At 47.5% G+C, this 16239-nt stretch overlaps 1 protein-coding gene across 2 annotated transcripts in view; it reads left to right on the plus strand.

Moving 5' to 3' along the window:
- LOC140219782 (ubiquitin-conjugating enzyme E2 D2-like) overlaps positions 1-14833 on the plus strand; it is a 130427-nt gene extending 115594 nt beyond the window's left edge. For both annotated transcript variants that reach the window (XM_072289627.1, XM_072289626.1), the window contains 2 exons: positions 9512-9765; positions 14022-14833. In XM_072289627.1, coding sequence (XP_072145728.1) covers positions 9547-9765; positions 14022-14270 — 468 coding nt within the window. In that variant the 5' untranslated portion in view covers positions 9512-9546 and the 3' untranslated portion in view covers positions 14271-14833. The remainder of the gene's footprint in view (positions 1-9511; positions 9766-14021) is intronic.
- The last annotated feature ends 1406 nt before the right edge of the window (positions 14834-16239 follow it).

Genomic DNA, 16239 nt, shown 5'->3' on the forward strand with positions numbered 1-16239 from the left:
AAGAAGAGAAAGCGTTTGGTGACCACGAGAAAGTTCTGCAGTGTTTCGGGCTAGAACAGTTTTATAGTCGGTTACCTGAGAACGTGCGGTACTGGGTCTTGGATAGGCCAGACGTTAGTACGGTGGCTAGAGCCGCTGAGTTAGCCGAGGAGTTTGTGACGCGTCGGGCTCGTGGAGCTAAGGACGGTCAAAAGGGTGAATTTGGCTCCAAGTTTGAGAGGCCAAAGTTCACGCCCATGAGAGAAAAGGGGGATACACGTAGTGCGGATGCGAGTGAAAGCAGTCCGACCGAACGTACGGAGACGGCGGCAACCGAAGCCGAACGCAGAAAGCGGTTCGAGATGAGGCAAGCGCGCGTTTGTTATACGTGCCAGAAGCCGGGTCACTTTTCGGCGCAGTGTCCGACCGAACGTAAGGAGACGGCGGCAGCCGAAGCCGAACGCAGAAAGCGGTTCGAGGCGAGGCAAGCGCGCCTGTGTTATACGTGCCAGAAGCCGGGTCACTTTTCGGCGCAGTGCCCAGAAACAAAACCAAAAGTCGTGTTTTTTTCATTAGGCAGCACTGACGAGAACATCAAGCTTCTCGAGCCTTACATGCGAGACCTCCTCGTGAACGGGAAAGAGTGCCGAGTGCTTCGCGATTCCGCAGCTACAATGGATGTAGTTCACCCCTCTTACGTAGAACCCGATATGTTCACGGGCGAGTGCGCATGGATCAAGCAAGCAGTGGAAGCTCATAGCGTGTGTCTGCCGGTAGCAAAAGTGCTTATTGAAGGACCTTTCGGAGCACTTGAGACGGAGGCCGCAGTGTCATCTATGCTGCCCCCCCAGTACCCGTACCTATTTTCGAACAGGTCCGATCACCTCCTGCGCGAGAAGGGGCTTTTGTTTGGTGAGGCTAGCGTTCAGGCCTTAACCAGATCGAAGGTTCGGGAGCTCGCTGCAAAGGCGGTAGTTGCGGGGCCGACGTTGTTGAACGATGAGAAAGGGTCAGAGGCGCAGCAAGCTGGTATTCAGAGCACGCCCGAACGGAATAAAATTGAGCCTGTAGCGTTAAAGGCACCAGATACTGGAGAGGAAATTCCCGATGCGGGAAAGTTAGAAGAGCTTCCGGTCGAGCTTCCGGGACTAGGCTCAGTGACAAACAGGAAAGACACCGATCAAGTCATTAGTGACTTAATAAGTAAAGCATCGCTGTCGCCTGAGCAGAAAACCGAACTACACCAGCTCTTACAAGAGTTTCAAGGTCTGTTCTCTGAGAGGCCTGGTAGGACTTCTGTCCTTACTCATGACATAGAACTTACCTCCCCAGAGCCAGTACGATCCAAGGCGTACCGGGTGTCACCCCGCCAGAGCGATATTATGGAGGCTGAGGTAAAGAAAATGCTACAGCTCGGTGTTATTGAAGCGGGTGAGAGTGATTATACCTCCCCTTTGATTTTAGTTGAGGTACCGGGCAAGGAACCTCGTCCTTGCGTCGACTACCGCAGGCTTAATTCCATCACTAAGGATCAAATTTATCCGATCCCTAACATCGAGGAGCGCCTTGAGAGAGTGAGTAGCGCTCAGTTTATTTCCACCCTAGATCTTGTCAGGGGTTATTGGCAGGTTCCACTTACAGAAGAGGCTAGTAGGTATGCGGCGTTCATTTCACCAATGGGGACATTCCGTCCTAAAGTTTTGAGTTTTGGTTTGAAGAACGCGCCATACTGCTTTTCAAGCCTCATGGATAAAGTGTTGCGGGGACAGCAAGAATTCGCTTTACCGTATCTAGACGACGTAGCGATATTCTCCGCATCCTGGCCTGAGCATATGGCCCACTTGCGGGCAGTGCTAACCCGCCTGCGCGATGCGGGCTTGACAGTCAAGGCTCCCAAGTGCCAGTTAGCACAGGCCGAGGTTGTCTACCTCGGACACGTGATTGGTCGGGGTCGACGCCGCCCCTCTGAAATAAAGGTGGCCGCTGTGCGAGACTTCCCGCAACCGCGCACGAAGACCGATATTCGGTCGTTCTTAGGTGTCGCCGGCTACTATCAGAGGTACATCCCCAGGTACTCTGATATCGCGGCTCCCTTGACGGATGCTCTAAGAAAGACAGAGCCGCAAACAGTCGTCTGGGATGAGACGAAGGAAAGAGCTTTTAGCGCCCTAAAGAGCGCCCTCACAAGCCAGCCTGTGCTACGATCGCCCGACTACACAAAAGGGTTCGTTGTTCAGTGTGATGCTAGTGAGCGAGGCATGGGCGTTGTACTGTGCCAACGGGAAAATGGAGAGGTAGAACACCCCGTCCTGTATGCTAGTCGTAAGCTGACGAGTCGTGAGCAGGCGTATAGCGCCACCGAGAAAGAGTGTGCGTGTATCGTGTGGGCCGTTCAGAAATTGTCATGTTACCTAGCCGGCTCGAGGTTTATCATTGAAACGGATCACTGCCCTCTCCAATGGCTGCAGACCATCTCTCCCAAAAATGGCCGCCTCCTGCGCTGGAGCCTCGCTTTGCAACAATATTCCTTTGAGGTGCGTTACAAAAAGGGGAGTCTCAACGGTAACGCCGATGGCTTAAGTCGAAGCCCCTAACGTGGGAATCAGCCTCAAAATTGCTTGTTACTGATGTTTTTCTTCCTGAGGCAGGATTTTTAACCTATTGCTTTTGTGTAGTGTTTCAAAGTGATGATGTGCTTTTTAGTGCAATTTTTCCGATTTGTGGACGCGTTCTGAGTGCTGCTAAACTACTGTAAGGAACTAGGCAGCAGTATAAAAGGGGAAAGAGCCTGGCAGGGCTTAGTGAGGGTTGTGCCGTGCTTGCTGACTGAGCGGTTGACTTTCGGCGTAGTTCTAACGCTTGCCGGAAACGAGAACAAAAATGTCAACTCTCCCGAAGTCACTTTGCAGTGTCCTGTGTGCACCTGAACGTGAGAACGAGGCCTTCTCTGTGCGCTGCGCTCAAGAAACGCCCAAGGACGCCCAACTTCGGTTATGAGCATCATCGAGCGACATCCCTCCGGACAGCGGATGCAGTCCCCTGACCATCGGGATCTCCTTCCCCCGGCGGGGCGGTCTGTTACGTTTCGCTTACAACGCGCGGTAATGCCGGCGCGGATGCAACGGACGCCGGGGCTTTGTTCAAAGCGGCGGACATTTTGGCCCGTCCGACGCCGCCGCAACGCCTACCCGCCAAGCGTGTCCAGGCGTGTTTCAGTGCCACGTGTCTTCGTGTGTGTGTGTGTGCCCTCGCTTGTCAAAGCGCGGCAGCCGGGGAGCGGAGTTCCCCGAATGAGGAGCCTGGAGGTCTCTCGGCTCAACCGTTCGCGCCGTCGTGTGGGGGGGTTGGCGATGCGTCACTGCACTCGGTTCAGCAGGTCTCTCGGCTCGACCGTGCGCGCCGTCGTGGGCTCATGCTCCGCCGTCCCGTGACCTTCATCCCGTGACCTTCATCCCGTGACCTTCTCTTTTGGACCGCGACGCCGAGAGTATAAGAGCAGCTGCCCCCGGACGCCAGGAGAGAGGCTCCGATTTGTACTGTTGAGTTACGTGCTCTCCCGTCTCTCCACTTCGGTCGACCTGACCGGCCGCTCTTTTGCTATGTTAGAATAAACAAGTTGTTCTGTTACCAGTCTTCTCTTGCTTTGCCGGGACCTTCGGATGCTTCCAGTGCCCCAGGCCGCCAGGCCAACGCTACCCTTGGGGCTTGCGACCCATTGGCAATAACGGGCGTCAGCACCGAGACCCCAACAACTCGTGCCAGCGGTGCGATTACAACACCACTAAGGAAAGACCACACGAGTGCATTTGGCGTTGAAGTTTTTAAATTAAACCCACAGTAAAATTATGAAAACTTTTCTGGACTAGAACACATTTGCCCTGCCTGAGTAGCCGATTTAGTTTGAATCATTCCCTCGGCATTTTGGAAAGTGCCCACTAACTCGCCTTTTTTTTATATCTCCATGCGCACTGCCTCATTGCCGTTAGGACCCATTTTCAAACACACATGCGGCCAGTGTAAGTTCATCCCGTTTTCATTGGGCATCACGCGTTTGAATCGTGTAAAGTAAATCATGGCCACGAGATTATAGGATTCTCGCATTTGTGAAGGCGTCACACCGGCGGTGCTGTCGCTGTCACGGGTTCAATGGAAGAAGTATTTTGGGTATAGTTTATCTCAGATATCATTCGTCTCTACGAGAAAGGGCTTCACAGGCAGTTTAAAAAAAATGGGTTATACGTAGCGTCCTTTCAAGCAGAGACATTGGCTGGTTTACAGTCAAACGCATGGGCAAGCTGCAATTGTTCGGGGCAACCAATGACCAAGCCATACTCAATCCTTTGAAGGCATGCTCTCTCCCCCCCCCCCCCCCCCCCTGTGATTTAGTCGAGGGATGCAGGTACCACCCTGAAGATCATGCTTTCTTGATTAATTTGCTACTTTTGACATTCATGTTTGCAAATACGAGATGCCATTGTGACACATTATTTAATATATCATTCAGCTGCTGAAGTCAGATCTTAGCCACGATCCTCGCAAAGTGCCCTTGTTCGTGCATGCGCAGGACTATTCATAGCATCGTTCCTTTAGTTTGGTACCGGAAAACATTAACTGATAATTACGATACTCGGAATGCCGAAATTTGAGCGTATCGCGTTTGACAGCGGTCGCCAGAGAGCCCCACCCGTTCATCCAGCATACGCTGCAAACGGCACGCTATAGCCGGTCGGGTGGCTTCCGCTTCGCCACCGTTGCTTTCGCGCCACGCTCGCCGCACTAGTTTTTCATGAGCGCTATTATCAAAGGATGCTTGAGAGTAAGAGACCTCGCCCTCTTTATCCTCGACACAAGCGAGCAGCGGCGCGCGCCGACGGTGGCAGCGCGGCAGCGCTGCGATAGCGGAGCGCAGCTGCTGCCCGGCAGTTCACAGCGGGTTCAAGTTTTTTGACCAACACTGTACGTACGGCTGGCATGGTAGGGCTTGTTCAACCACACACCCTGCCGTGTCCCCTTGTTGGGATTGGTGGTAGGTGACGCATTCTCCCAGAATAAACTGCACACTTCATGCGAACCTACACTCTTAGGCAAGGTTACACCCTTTGGAGTGCCCCTTCTGCCACACAACAATAATCGTCATCTGCCTTGATACGTTTCCTTTCTTTAACGCTGCTAGCCCGGTACTTTTCAGTAACGAACGGCATGCGCGTTATCAGCATGATAGCATTCCCGACAGGAAAGTAGCGGGCGCGGCGTTTTCAAGAAAGGAAACGCATCAAGGCAGATAACGATTATTGTTGTGTGGCAGAAGGGGCACTCCAAAGGGTGTAACTTTGCCTAAGAGTGTAGAACCCCTTTTGAACTATCCTTGGGAGTGTTAGCCAGCGCCACCACTCAAACTTTGGCTGCGGATGGAGAACATCCTTTCTTCCGCAGGCGTCACGAGCACGTGATCTCTCTGGGTGAATGCAACCGGTCAATAAACCCGCACACGCTGCCTCAAGGAATCAATGTTGTTGGATTCGAGACCCTCGTTATGTAAGAACGAGAAGAAAGGGGGTTAACCGAGGGGCCCTATTTTTATTGGGTCCCTCGGTTAACCCCGTTTTTTCTCTTTCCAGTTGCCTTCACCCAGGAAGATCACGTACTCGTGACGACTGCAACAGAAAGGATGTTCCATATCCGCCGCCAAGGTTTCTGAGTGGTGGTGCTGGCTAACACTCCCAAGATTAGTTCTAGTAGCAACACATAAATACCCAAGAAAGTGGATGGGGAAACCGTGCCGCGGTAGCTCAGTTGGTTAGAGCATCGCATGCCTGATGCGAAGACGTGCGATCGTTCCCTACCGGCGGCAAGTTGTTTTTTCATCCGCTTTCATTGGCATTAATTTATGTTTAATTCATTTAGTGTGCACAAGTACTTTCTCCTATGTTTTCCTTGGCGTATTTGTTTGTTGACTTGTCATGATATGATTACTAAAAAATCAGGCCCCTCAGTTTTGACCCCCTTCCTTCTCGTTCTTTATATATATATACATATATTATGCATCATAACTCCCTTTTACTGCCACCTCCTCATTTTCCGTTTCCCTGTTTTCTCTATCTCACGTTGTTTTGTCACGTCATTTGTCTTCTGTGTACATTTTGTCTCGCGTATTCTTGAATCCACCAGTATTCATTCTTTAGTTTTTTTTACATACTGTAGCCCTTTTAGGGCTATGGCAGGAGTGGAGAAATATACAGTTGTATATCGTACAAAAATGTGCAAAGTAAGCAGCACGAGAGAGAGAAAAAAGAAAAACAATTGATCAATGACATTCAAGTTTAAGCAAGAAATCGTCCAATGGAAGAGAATGAATGGCACCAGGGAACGAGTTCCAATATTCAATAGTTAAAAAGGAAAAAAAACTATATTTAAGCGTATCAGTTGGTGACCGATAGAGTACAATATTAAGATTGTGATACCTCTTAGATGAGGAACGTTCATCAAATTGTATGTATGTACTAAGGGAAGAAGTGCTTGGTGAGTTAATCAATGAGTGCGAAAGCTTTAGGGATTCTATGTTGCGACGGATGCTGAGAGTCGTTAGATTTAACTCTGAAAGTTTAGAAGATGGAGAGAAGTTGCTATCGGATCGACGGTAGATTTTTCTGAACCATTTCTAACTTCACGGTGTCTGATTTCTTACGTGGATTCCATGCCACACAGGCATACTCCAAAAGTGAGCGGATAACTGTTTTGTGAGGGATTACTTTAACTTTTAAAGTAGCGGGGCACAGAGTACGCCGTAAGTAGCCTACCTTTTTAAGTGCTTTAGTACATATATAATTGATATTATGAGACCAGGACATGTTATGAGTAAAATAAAGAGACATGTATTTATAATCAGACACTTCTTCCAGTGCGCAAACAGCAGAATAGTTAGTGTTGCTAAAAATAAACGCTTTGTGAACGGCCGGTGAGAAAACTTACAATCCAGTAAACAGGTGAAGGATTGTTAAATATTGAGTGAAGCTTGCATAAAAGCTTGGAGTGAGTAACTGTATCAAGAGCTTTGGAGAGGTCAATAAAGATCGAATGGATTTGGTAACCTAAATCAAGCGCACTAACGATGTCATGACTAAATTCTACCAATTGAGTGGTATTACTGTAACCACGACAAAAACCATGTTGAAAGTTAGATAAAATGTTGTTATTAACAAGGTAGTGTGAAATATGCCTGTGTAGTATGTGTTCCAACATTTTGCACGAGTAGGATGTTAGAGAGAGATCGGCCTATAATTCTAAAAAGTCTGTCGCCAGATTTATATAGCGGAATAACTAGTGCTGTTTTCCATGACGAAGGGACTGTACTAGTTGATAGTGATTTATTGTATATGAGCGTTAAGCAGCCACAACACAATCGTGAATAACGATGAAGAAGAGTATTAGGAATCTCATCTGGGCCGCAACTCTTTTTCGTAACAAGGTTAAGGATCATACTAAAAACACCTTCCTCCGAGACAAAGGCATATTCGATAAGTGGATGCACATCACTGCTGTAAGGAGGAATATAGTGGTTGTCTATTGTGAAAAGAGATTTCAAATACTCGTTAAATGCTGTAGCGATTAGCTTAGGATCACTAGAGGGTGCATTGTTAACGATAAAAGGATTGCTACAGCTTACTTTAGGAAAAATTGTGCTCCAGAATTTTCTGGGATTACTGCGCTATAGATTGGTTGAAGTAGCATTATAATAAACATGTTTGGCTTCCTTTGACTTAACGCGATATTCACCCTTACTAATATGAAACTGCTGTAGCACGGATGTCATCCGCCCGCTTCAGGCGTCTCAATCTGGAAATACTATGGGACATGTGTAGAAATTCTCTAGTCATCCAAGGGACCTTTGGGTTTCGTTTCTTAGTTTTCAGAGGAACAAAGCTTCGGATGCATCTAAGGACAATATTTTGTGAAACGAAACTAATATATTCACATCGCAGGAATAGCTAATAATAATAATAATATTTGGGGTTTTACGTGCCAAAACCACTTTCTGATTATGAGGCACGCCGTAGTGGAGGACTCCGGAAATTTTGACCACCTGGGGTTCTTTAACGTGCACCTAAATCTAAGCACACGGGTGTTTTCGCATTTCGCCCCCATCGAAATGCGGCCGCCGTGGCCGGGATTCGATCCCGCGACCTCGTGCTCAGCAGCCCAACACCATAGCCACTGAGCAACCACGGCGGGTAGGAATAGCTAAGCCATTCGAACTGTTCGAATTACATAACACTTCAATAATTGAGACATCAGCGCGACTGAAGGGGTAAAAAGTAGCATAAATGCAACTAGATGCAGGGACGCTAAAGGAAAGGAACACTAGTGCAGCTTTGTGATCCGGCAAACCGTCAACAATTTCGCATTCATACCCGTCATCAGGAAAACGCGCACTTACCAAAACAAGGTCCGAAACGGCTGCCCCTTGGGTGCTGCAATCTATGATCTGCTTTACACCAAATGAATGTGAAAGGTCGATCAACTCTTTGTACAATAACACATAGTGACCAGATACAGATACACTAGGCCAGTCTATACTAGGAGCATTGAAATTGCACAACAATATAACATTAGCAGAAAAAGCGTTATGTTCGATCATGAAATTGCTCAATATATGAAGGTCTATAGGGGGTGATCCTGGAGGGCGATCGACAATACCGAATAAAAGAGTTTTCTTATGAAGATTAACCTTACACCAAACTGTCTCAAGCTCATCGGGCCCTTCAAGCACAGAAAAGGTGAGGTCCGACCGCAGGAACAGTGCCACACCACCGCCTCTTCTTACATCTTTGCGGCCATTCCGAACTACAAAAAAACCGGGTGGTGATATTTCTGTGTCGCAGATTTCGTCATGTAGCCACGTTTCGGTGACTCCGACTACGAAGGCTCCGTAGCTTTTCCTTGGCACTATAATGAACATTTTATTTATTTTATTTTATTTATTTATTTATTTATTTATTTATTTATTTATTTATTTATTTCAGAGATCATGAGGATGACGATAATATTTTGGGTCACTGTGTATATTCCCAAACAGACAACTTCGGAACTGGATATATAGTTCAGATTGTTTTAAGCGCATTGAAGACGAAGACAATCGAGTTACATACAGTTACAATGACATACAGAAGCACTACGCAAGGCCGTACATCTACGCTTGACAAATGTATATCTAGAAACGTGTATGTGCCCATTCTTTTCTAGTGCCCCTTAGTTAATGGACGGCCGGCGTTGATATAAGGGGCATGAAGCCTTGCATATATTGAGTTGTGTGCCCTACTGCCCTGTGCGAATACAGCTTTGATCAACATGTTTCCCTGCACAAGCGTAACACACTGTCCTCGTCACGCGGGCGCCTAACAGCTACAGGCGACAAGGTTCTGTTCGTGTCATCCGCGTCTCCTGCTACCTGGTTAACTCAAACAAGCTTCACGTCATTCAAACTCCAACAAAACATCCCGTTGGACCTGCACGCATTATCGTATTTCTTACACAGGCGATGGTGGCTTAAGACCTGCGGGCCACGGCGAGATGATTCCAGGAGCCAATGTGACCCTGCAGCGCATCAAGAAAGAGCTCGACGAGATGACCAGCGACCCGCCGTCCAACTGCTCGGCGGGTCTCAACGACATTGGTGACATGTTCAACTGGCAGGCCACCATCTCGGGACCCGAGAAGACCCCTTTCGAGGGAGGAGTCTTCAAGCTGAGCATCTTCTTCCCCAATGACTACCCGTTCAAGCCGCCCCAGGTAACATGGAAGTCGCAATCATTAGCTCTTTCCTGTCCAATGATTCCTGCAAAAATCGTTACGCTTTGCAAAAAGATAGCCGACAGGAACAAAGAAAAAGTTTTGCAGATATATGCTAACCTCCGCCACTGATACATCGAAGGCAGCGAAGCTGTGTAAGCGATTTTTTATACCCTTCGTGACAAGTACTTAAAGGGCACCTCACCAGGCCACATAGTAAATTTTGGTTATGCGCTGGAAAGTTGTTACGTTCCCTCTTGGGAGCGTTTCTAAGCAAAGAAAATTCTAATTGGCTAATTAATGGCCGAGATATAAACATTTCAGTGCTCGAACCCATGATTTCAGGAAGCGAGCGTCACCGCCAACAAGGACACCTATTTCGCTTTCCCCGTCTAGCCTTCGCAAGCGAAATTCCTTCCCTGCATTCTCCCATAACAGAGCTGGAGGATCACGTGACGCATACGGCACGGGTCCCGACTTTTTTTTTTTTTTCTCGTTCTTTCGCTGCGCAGCGCACTTCCCCTGGTGGTCGTGCGCGCGAGCTGTTGGGTTTGTCTCCTTCAGGAGTTCCGCTGCCTGAGTCTTCCTGCTGCCAGAGAGGAGGACATACTTTTCCCTTCCCACCGCAACTAGCTTTCAGCACTGCTTAGCGTTGTCGAACTTCTCGACTCGACGGGGATCTCGACGAGACTGTGGCGTCTCTTCAGCAACTGGTACATCGCATCCTCGCCAGACCTGCCAAACCATGCGGTCCTCCCTTGGCTATTCACGATTGACCTGTCTAACAAGGCATCCCACCCCGGCCAGCCCCACTGAGCTCCGGCCTACCGGTTTGCTTCACCCCCGCCATGGCGACAATTTCACCCTCTCCTATCCTATCTTCTTTTCCCCCACTCTGCCCTCCCAGTTGTTGCTGAGCCATGTTTCCTCAAGGGCTGCAGAAGACAGCGTCAACCTTTCCCTTCTTCATAAAGAACCACTTCTTTCTCTCTCCCGTTGAGCACAGCGCACGATTTTGCGCGCTGTGTACGAGAACACCTGAGTAGCGGTATAAGTCATTGCTACACGTGAACTGAGGCAGACACAAGCGGATCACAGAGCATGATCGCGCTCTGGAACACGGTAGAAAATGTCATCGTTTCGCTCTCAGCGCACACAAGTGCATGACGTGGGAACAAGCAGGCGAAACAGAATTACATCTCCCTTGCTGCGGTGCGAACTTAAAGAACACGCAGACAGTCGGTTTGTGCGTTTTATTCTAAACTTCAATTCGTCTATTGCAACAACAGATTACACAAATAACGGATGTTGCCTCGAATAATTCTCGAAGTGTCACATGTCGCTATGAGCGACGTCACAGTAGGCGCACTTGCTGTTCTACGTCATCCCCCCCGGTCTTGGAGAGCGGCGCCTGCGAGGAGAAGGGCAAACGGCGTTTAGTTTGAAATTACAGCTCTTTCTGCGGAGCGTAGCGATGTAATTCCTAGCGGACACGATCGTGAGCGCCCTTTGTATGCACTACGCATGTCAGCTCAAAATTACCTGACCTAGTGAGGAGCCCTTTAAGGGTCTGTTTGCTGGCTGGTCTTAATGGTGATTCATCGCCGACGCCCTAACCACGCGGCCTCTTGGAGGCTGCCAAGCAACCTGTGTCGCGGAGCCACGGTACCAGCTCGCACTGCCGCAGCCGTACTGACTCCTAGCTGACCTCGGACGTGGAGCTTGTACAACGATTTGCTTATTAAATGAACCACTCATATGTGCTGCCTATTCGAATGATATATACGCAATATAACTTCTATATCGTAAGTATTTATTATTGCATTTCAAAGGAAATTGGTGGCACCGACACACGTGATGTAGCATGTACATGTGAAATCGATCCCACGCCGTCTCACGTCGACCTTCAGCACTAACAGCTTCGTTGTGAAAATGAAAATACAGTAGAAACCCTTCGTAAATTAGATGAAATAATGCGTTATGCAGTAGTTCTTATACAGTAGTTCGTTTCTTTGGCGTCCCTGTTCGTACGTATACTATTTGGCAATATTGTTGTCGTTCGTAAACAGCATAACTCTTCTTAAAGCTTTGCCTGCATTAGCTTGTTAGACAGAAAAACTTTTGTTGGACAGAAAAACAGAAAAACTTTAAAGACGGCACCGAGATGAGAGAGCCGAAAAGGAGAGGGTCGCCTTTTTCTTTAAACGTACCGTATATATATGCGCAAACATTAAAAAATATATATAGCCTGGTGATTCGCCGAATATTGACTTCGCATAATTGAAATTTAATCAGCAGTTTCATATTCAACTAGGTGCAGCCTTAAAATCACCACGCTGTTTCGGTTGCAAATAATTTATTCGTAGGGCATATTATTAGCTTGTGAACAGCAGAGCATTAAGTAAATGAAAGTCTAGACTACAAAAAGATATCTGGTGCTTTAAGGAATACAGGAAAGCTTAATCCATTACTGACAGCACACACACACAAACACATACACACACACACGCACACACACGCACACGCACACGCACACACACACACACACACACACACACACACACACATATATATATATATATATATATATATATATATATATATATATATATATATATATACATATATATTACATACACCCGTAACAAAAACTCGACCAACCGATGTCCTATTCTGCCGACTCTCCTGACAGGGCATATATATAGTACTCACAACTTCTTGCTGACTAGTGGTGCTCCTCCAACGTATAGTTGCGGTGAGAGGCTGACAGTCCTCCATGTTTCGATAGAATGTTAGGAAACAGAACGTCAACGTAGAAGGTACTTTCTTTTAGCCTATAGACGTTACAGTCAACTTCATCCAGCAATGTTCCTTGGTAGAGACCCTTAAGCTTTTGACATGATGTTAGCACATTGAAGGTCATCATCTGAGGAGATCGCAGCACGACTTCCAACTAGAGGCTGTTGCTGCGACAGTACTACTTAATATGGCACGTGCTTCCAAGCCCTAGCGTTTAAGGGTGGAGGTTAGGCAGTAGTACTATTGGCGCTCATCTTTTAGTCTGTCATCATTCATACCTTTCATGCTCATAGCGCGCCTCATATATCATCGTCATAGTTTTAATATATATATAGCATATTTTACGTTATTTAGAGCGAATACTTTTAGGCTACTATACAGCCTTGTCACAAATACCCTCTTTGATTGACCGCACCATCGACTACATCACTCCATTCCTTGGCACTCTTTGGCCATCATTGGCCATTCCGCCATAAAATCTCACACATGCTCATCTTCATCATCTACATTCAGCAATTTTCTGTCTGGTGAGACGACTTCAGTCAGATAAAACACGCTGCATCCGCCCTCAGGAACATTGCGCAGTGAACAAATCAACAAATCTATCATAATATAAGTTTTCATCTAAAGTAGAGCGTGTAGGCCACTGATGATCTTGATGTGGTAAAGTCATCATGGCGGCCGATTAAACTCGCAAGATGGATTACATTTATAAAGGGGTCCGTATTGAACGTTCGCATCACACCACACGGAACGCTGTGAACGCCAGAAGCCAGTGTAGACAACAGAGCCACCGCTTCTACCTTCTAACAAAAGTAATGACAGTTTTAAACGTACAGTTCTACGGGAGAATATAAATATTTCCATCTGCTATTTCTTTAGTCCTTGTCTATTTGCGCACAGCTCACCACCGATCACTTTCAACTTGCCCGCTTCACCGTCCTACAATTATACGTAGGTTATGAAAACGGACACGAACCAGTTCAAACTGGTTTGAACGGTTATATTTTCCGCTACGTTGCTGAATCAGCGCCGATTCGCTGAACGGGAACGAGAACCGGAATAATAAAGGGAAGTTGTGGTTTGACACCCTCCTCTCGTGTTCGACGTGAATTCAGCAAATGCGGGACCACTCGCATGTGTATGTTATCTGCTATATCTATACCGTTTGCCTCAGCTACCGTTACCCGAGCTCCTCAACGACAACAAAAATATTTAAGAACGCAATGCAAACCACAGTTACAGGACCGACGGTGTCCGACCTCTGACGACCAAGAACTGTAGGTCTTATAATTGTATCTTGCACCACGCATTTTTTAAGTCCTTTTCGTTCAATAGCTTCGCTAACGTTAGCTGAGACACTCTATACACTTTCATAACATGAAGTGGGTGGTGCTTTGTTTTTCGGTCTCTCTCTCACTTTACGTTTCCTTCGGCCGATGCCAACAACCTCGCAGGTGAAGTTCATTACCAAAATCTACCACCCGAACATCAACAGCAATGGTATCATCTGCCTGGACATTCTCAAGTCCCAATGGTCTCCTGCCTTGTCGATCGCCAAGGTGCTGCTGTCCATCTGCGCGCTCATGTGCGAGCCGAACCCGGACGACCCGCTCATGCCGGAGGTCGCCTCCGTGTACAAGAACAACCGCGCTCAGTACAACGCCACTGCCCGGAAGTGGACCACGGAATATGCCATGGAGTAATGCGACGGCGAACAAGGGTGGCATTGTCGACGCCCTCACATCGCGCATGCAAACCAGCGTCGCACCACTCAAGGAGGCTTGGCGCACGGCTACGTTATAGGCAGTCTTTCGGTGGACTCCTTCAGAAGTTATTTTCTTGAGTTTCGAAATTCTTTAAGGCTCACACGCAAAATTTGTGCAAGGCACCTACACACTCGCAGCAGCGATGGAACAGCCTGTGCTGCTATAATTATTTTGTTGCTTGCTCATTAGTGATCTAACCAAACGTACTCACTTGCCTTCTGCGAAATGAATGGACAAATAACGACCGCCGACGCACAAATTGCAGCGTTTCCGGTAGCGCATGTCTTTTACTGCGCTCAAAAAACCATGTGTGGTGGAGTGCGTAATCATTCGGCGTATCACTCAAATCTTACCTAAATCTCGCCGCCCGCTTCTCACACCCTTGACCCGGGGTTGTTTCTTTGTTTATTTTGCTTCGTCCTCAATAAATTTAAAAGAGAAACGTTGGAACACCATTCAAACTCGCGTTGAAGTTCATAAAAGTCAGACTTAGTCAGCGAGCTGAGTGTGACGTAGAGCGTTGTCACTGCACACCGCGCTGAATCCGTCACCCCTGGCGTGACAGGAGTAGGAGGACCATCGGACTCTAATTTTTCTTTGGTTACAGAATCTTCGGGATATCTTTACGTTCTTTATACTGCACTATTTTAGGGATCGGCCCACATTTAGCATATGACGACGTGTGATTTATTTTAAACAATTTCCTGAGTTTTACATGCCAGAACTGGGATGTTTATCCCCGCAAAGGCGTCTGAGTCAGCAAGCGTTTGGTGTGTGGCGACACCCTGGAACCGAGCACATGAAGGTCCGATGCTCCCGCGCTTAACCATGTGTGACTTAGCCGTGTCCGGGGAAAGGGGGATGTGTGCGGGGTTGAGTCTATGCCGGTATTTTGCACATTTATGGCCCCTCGGCGGATACAACACGCCCCTCTGGCCTCGGCTTCACGTAGATGACACCTCCTGACTGACCGAACCGGGGAAACTCGGTAGTTCCCTTCTCCTCTCTCTCTCTCTCCCTCTTTCTCCAGCCTTCGTCTTTCTCTCTCACTTTTCATCTTTCCTGTCTTCACTTTGTTTTACTTCCAATTTTCCAGGCAGCAAGGGTTTACATGGTGTAGTTTACCCAACCTTGGGTCTGTTATATAAGTTATCGTACCTATATACAGCGCCGTCTGCATTTACTTCGGGTCTCGTACCGTCCCCGTGTTGGGCTCTGTGGTGGGTGGGCTGGTATAGTCGCCGAAATTAGGCAACTATTTATGAATTTATCATCCTTCCCCGGTCTGCCTGATGGCCCCCTTACCTATAGAGGACGCACCGAAGAAACACTGCCGTTTTTTGGTCCACACAAAGAAACCTTCCCACGATTTCACGTGATTCATAGTGAAAAGCCCTAAAAAGAATGTCGTAATTATTTCAGCTTTCACTGTCGCAAAAATTCTCACTGAAACAATTGGTCCCGGCCACAAAGCCACTATTATGTCGAGCGCGACCTCCTTGCTTGAAGTCCGCGATAAACAGCATGACAAACTCCCACATGTGGTCTCATTCGGGGGTGTGAACCCCACGGTGACTACAAATCGATCTATCAATACCAGCAGAGGAGTAATTTCCGGCGATGATCTGTTGAACCTCACCGAGTGAGAAGCTCCTAGAGTGCTGAAAGGAGCAGAACGTTACCATAGTAAAAAGAACCATAATCAAATGGTAATATATATATATATATATATATATATATATATATATATATATATATATATATATATATATATATATATATATATATATATATATATGCGCGCGTGTGTGTGTGTGTGTGTGTGTGTGTGTGTGTGTGTGTGTGTGTGTGTGTGTGTGTAATGGGGTTTGGAAAGCTGCTCGGGCACCAGCCCTCCGCCTCCCCC

The sequence above is a fragment of the Dermacentor andersoni genome, chromosome 8 (assembly GCF_023375885.2).
Source record: "Dermacentor andersoni chromosome 8, qqDerAnde1_hic_scaffold, whole genome shotgun sequence".
Classification (NCBI taxonomy): Eukaryota; Metazoa; Arthropoda; class Arachnida; order Ixodida; family Ixodidae; genus Dermacentor; species Dermacentor andersoni.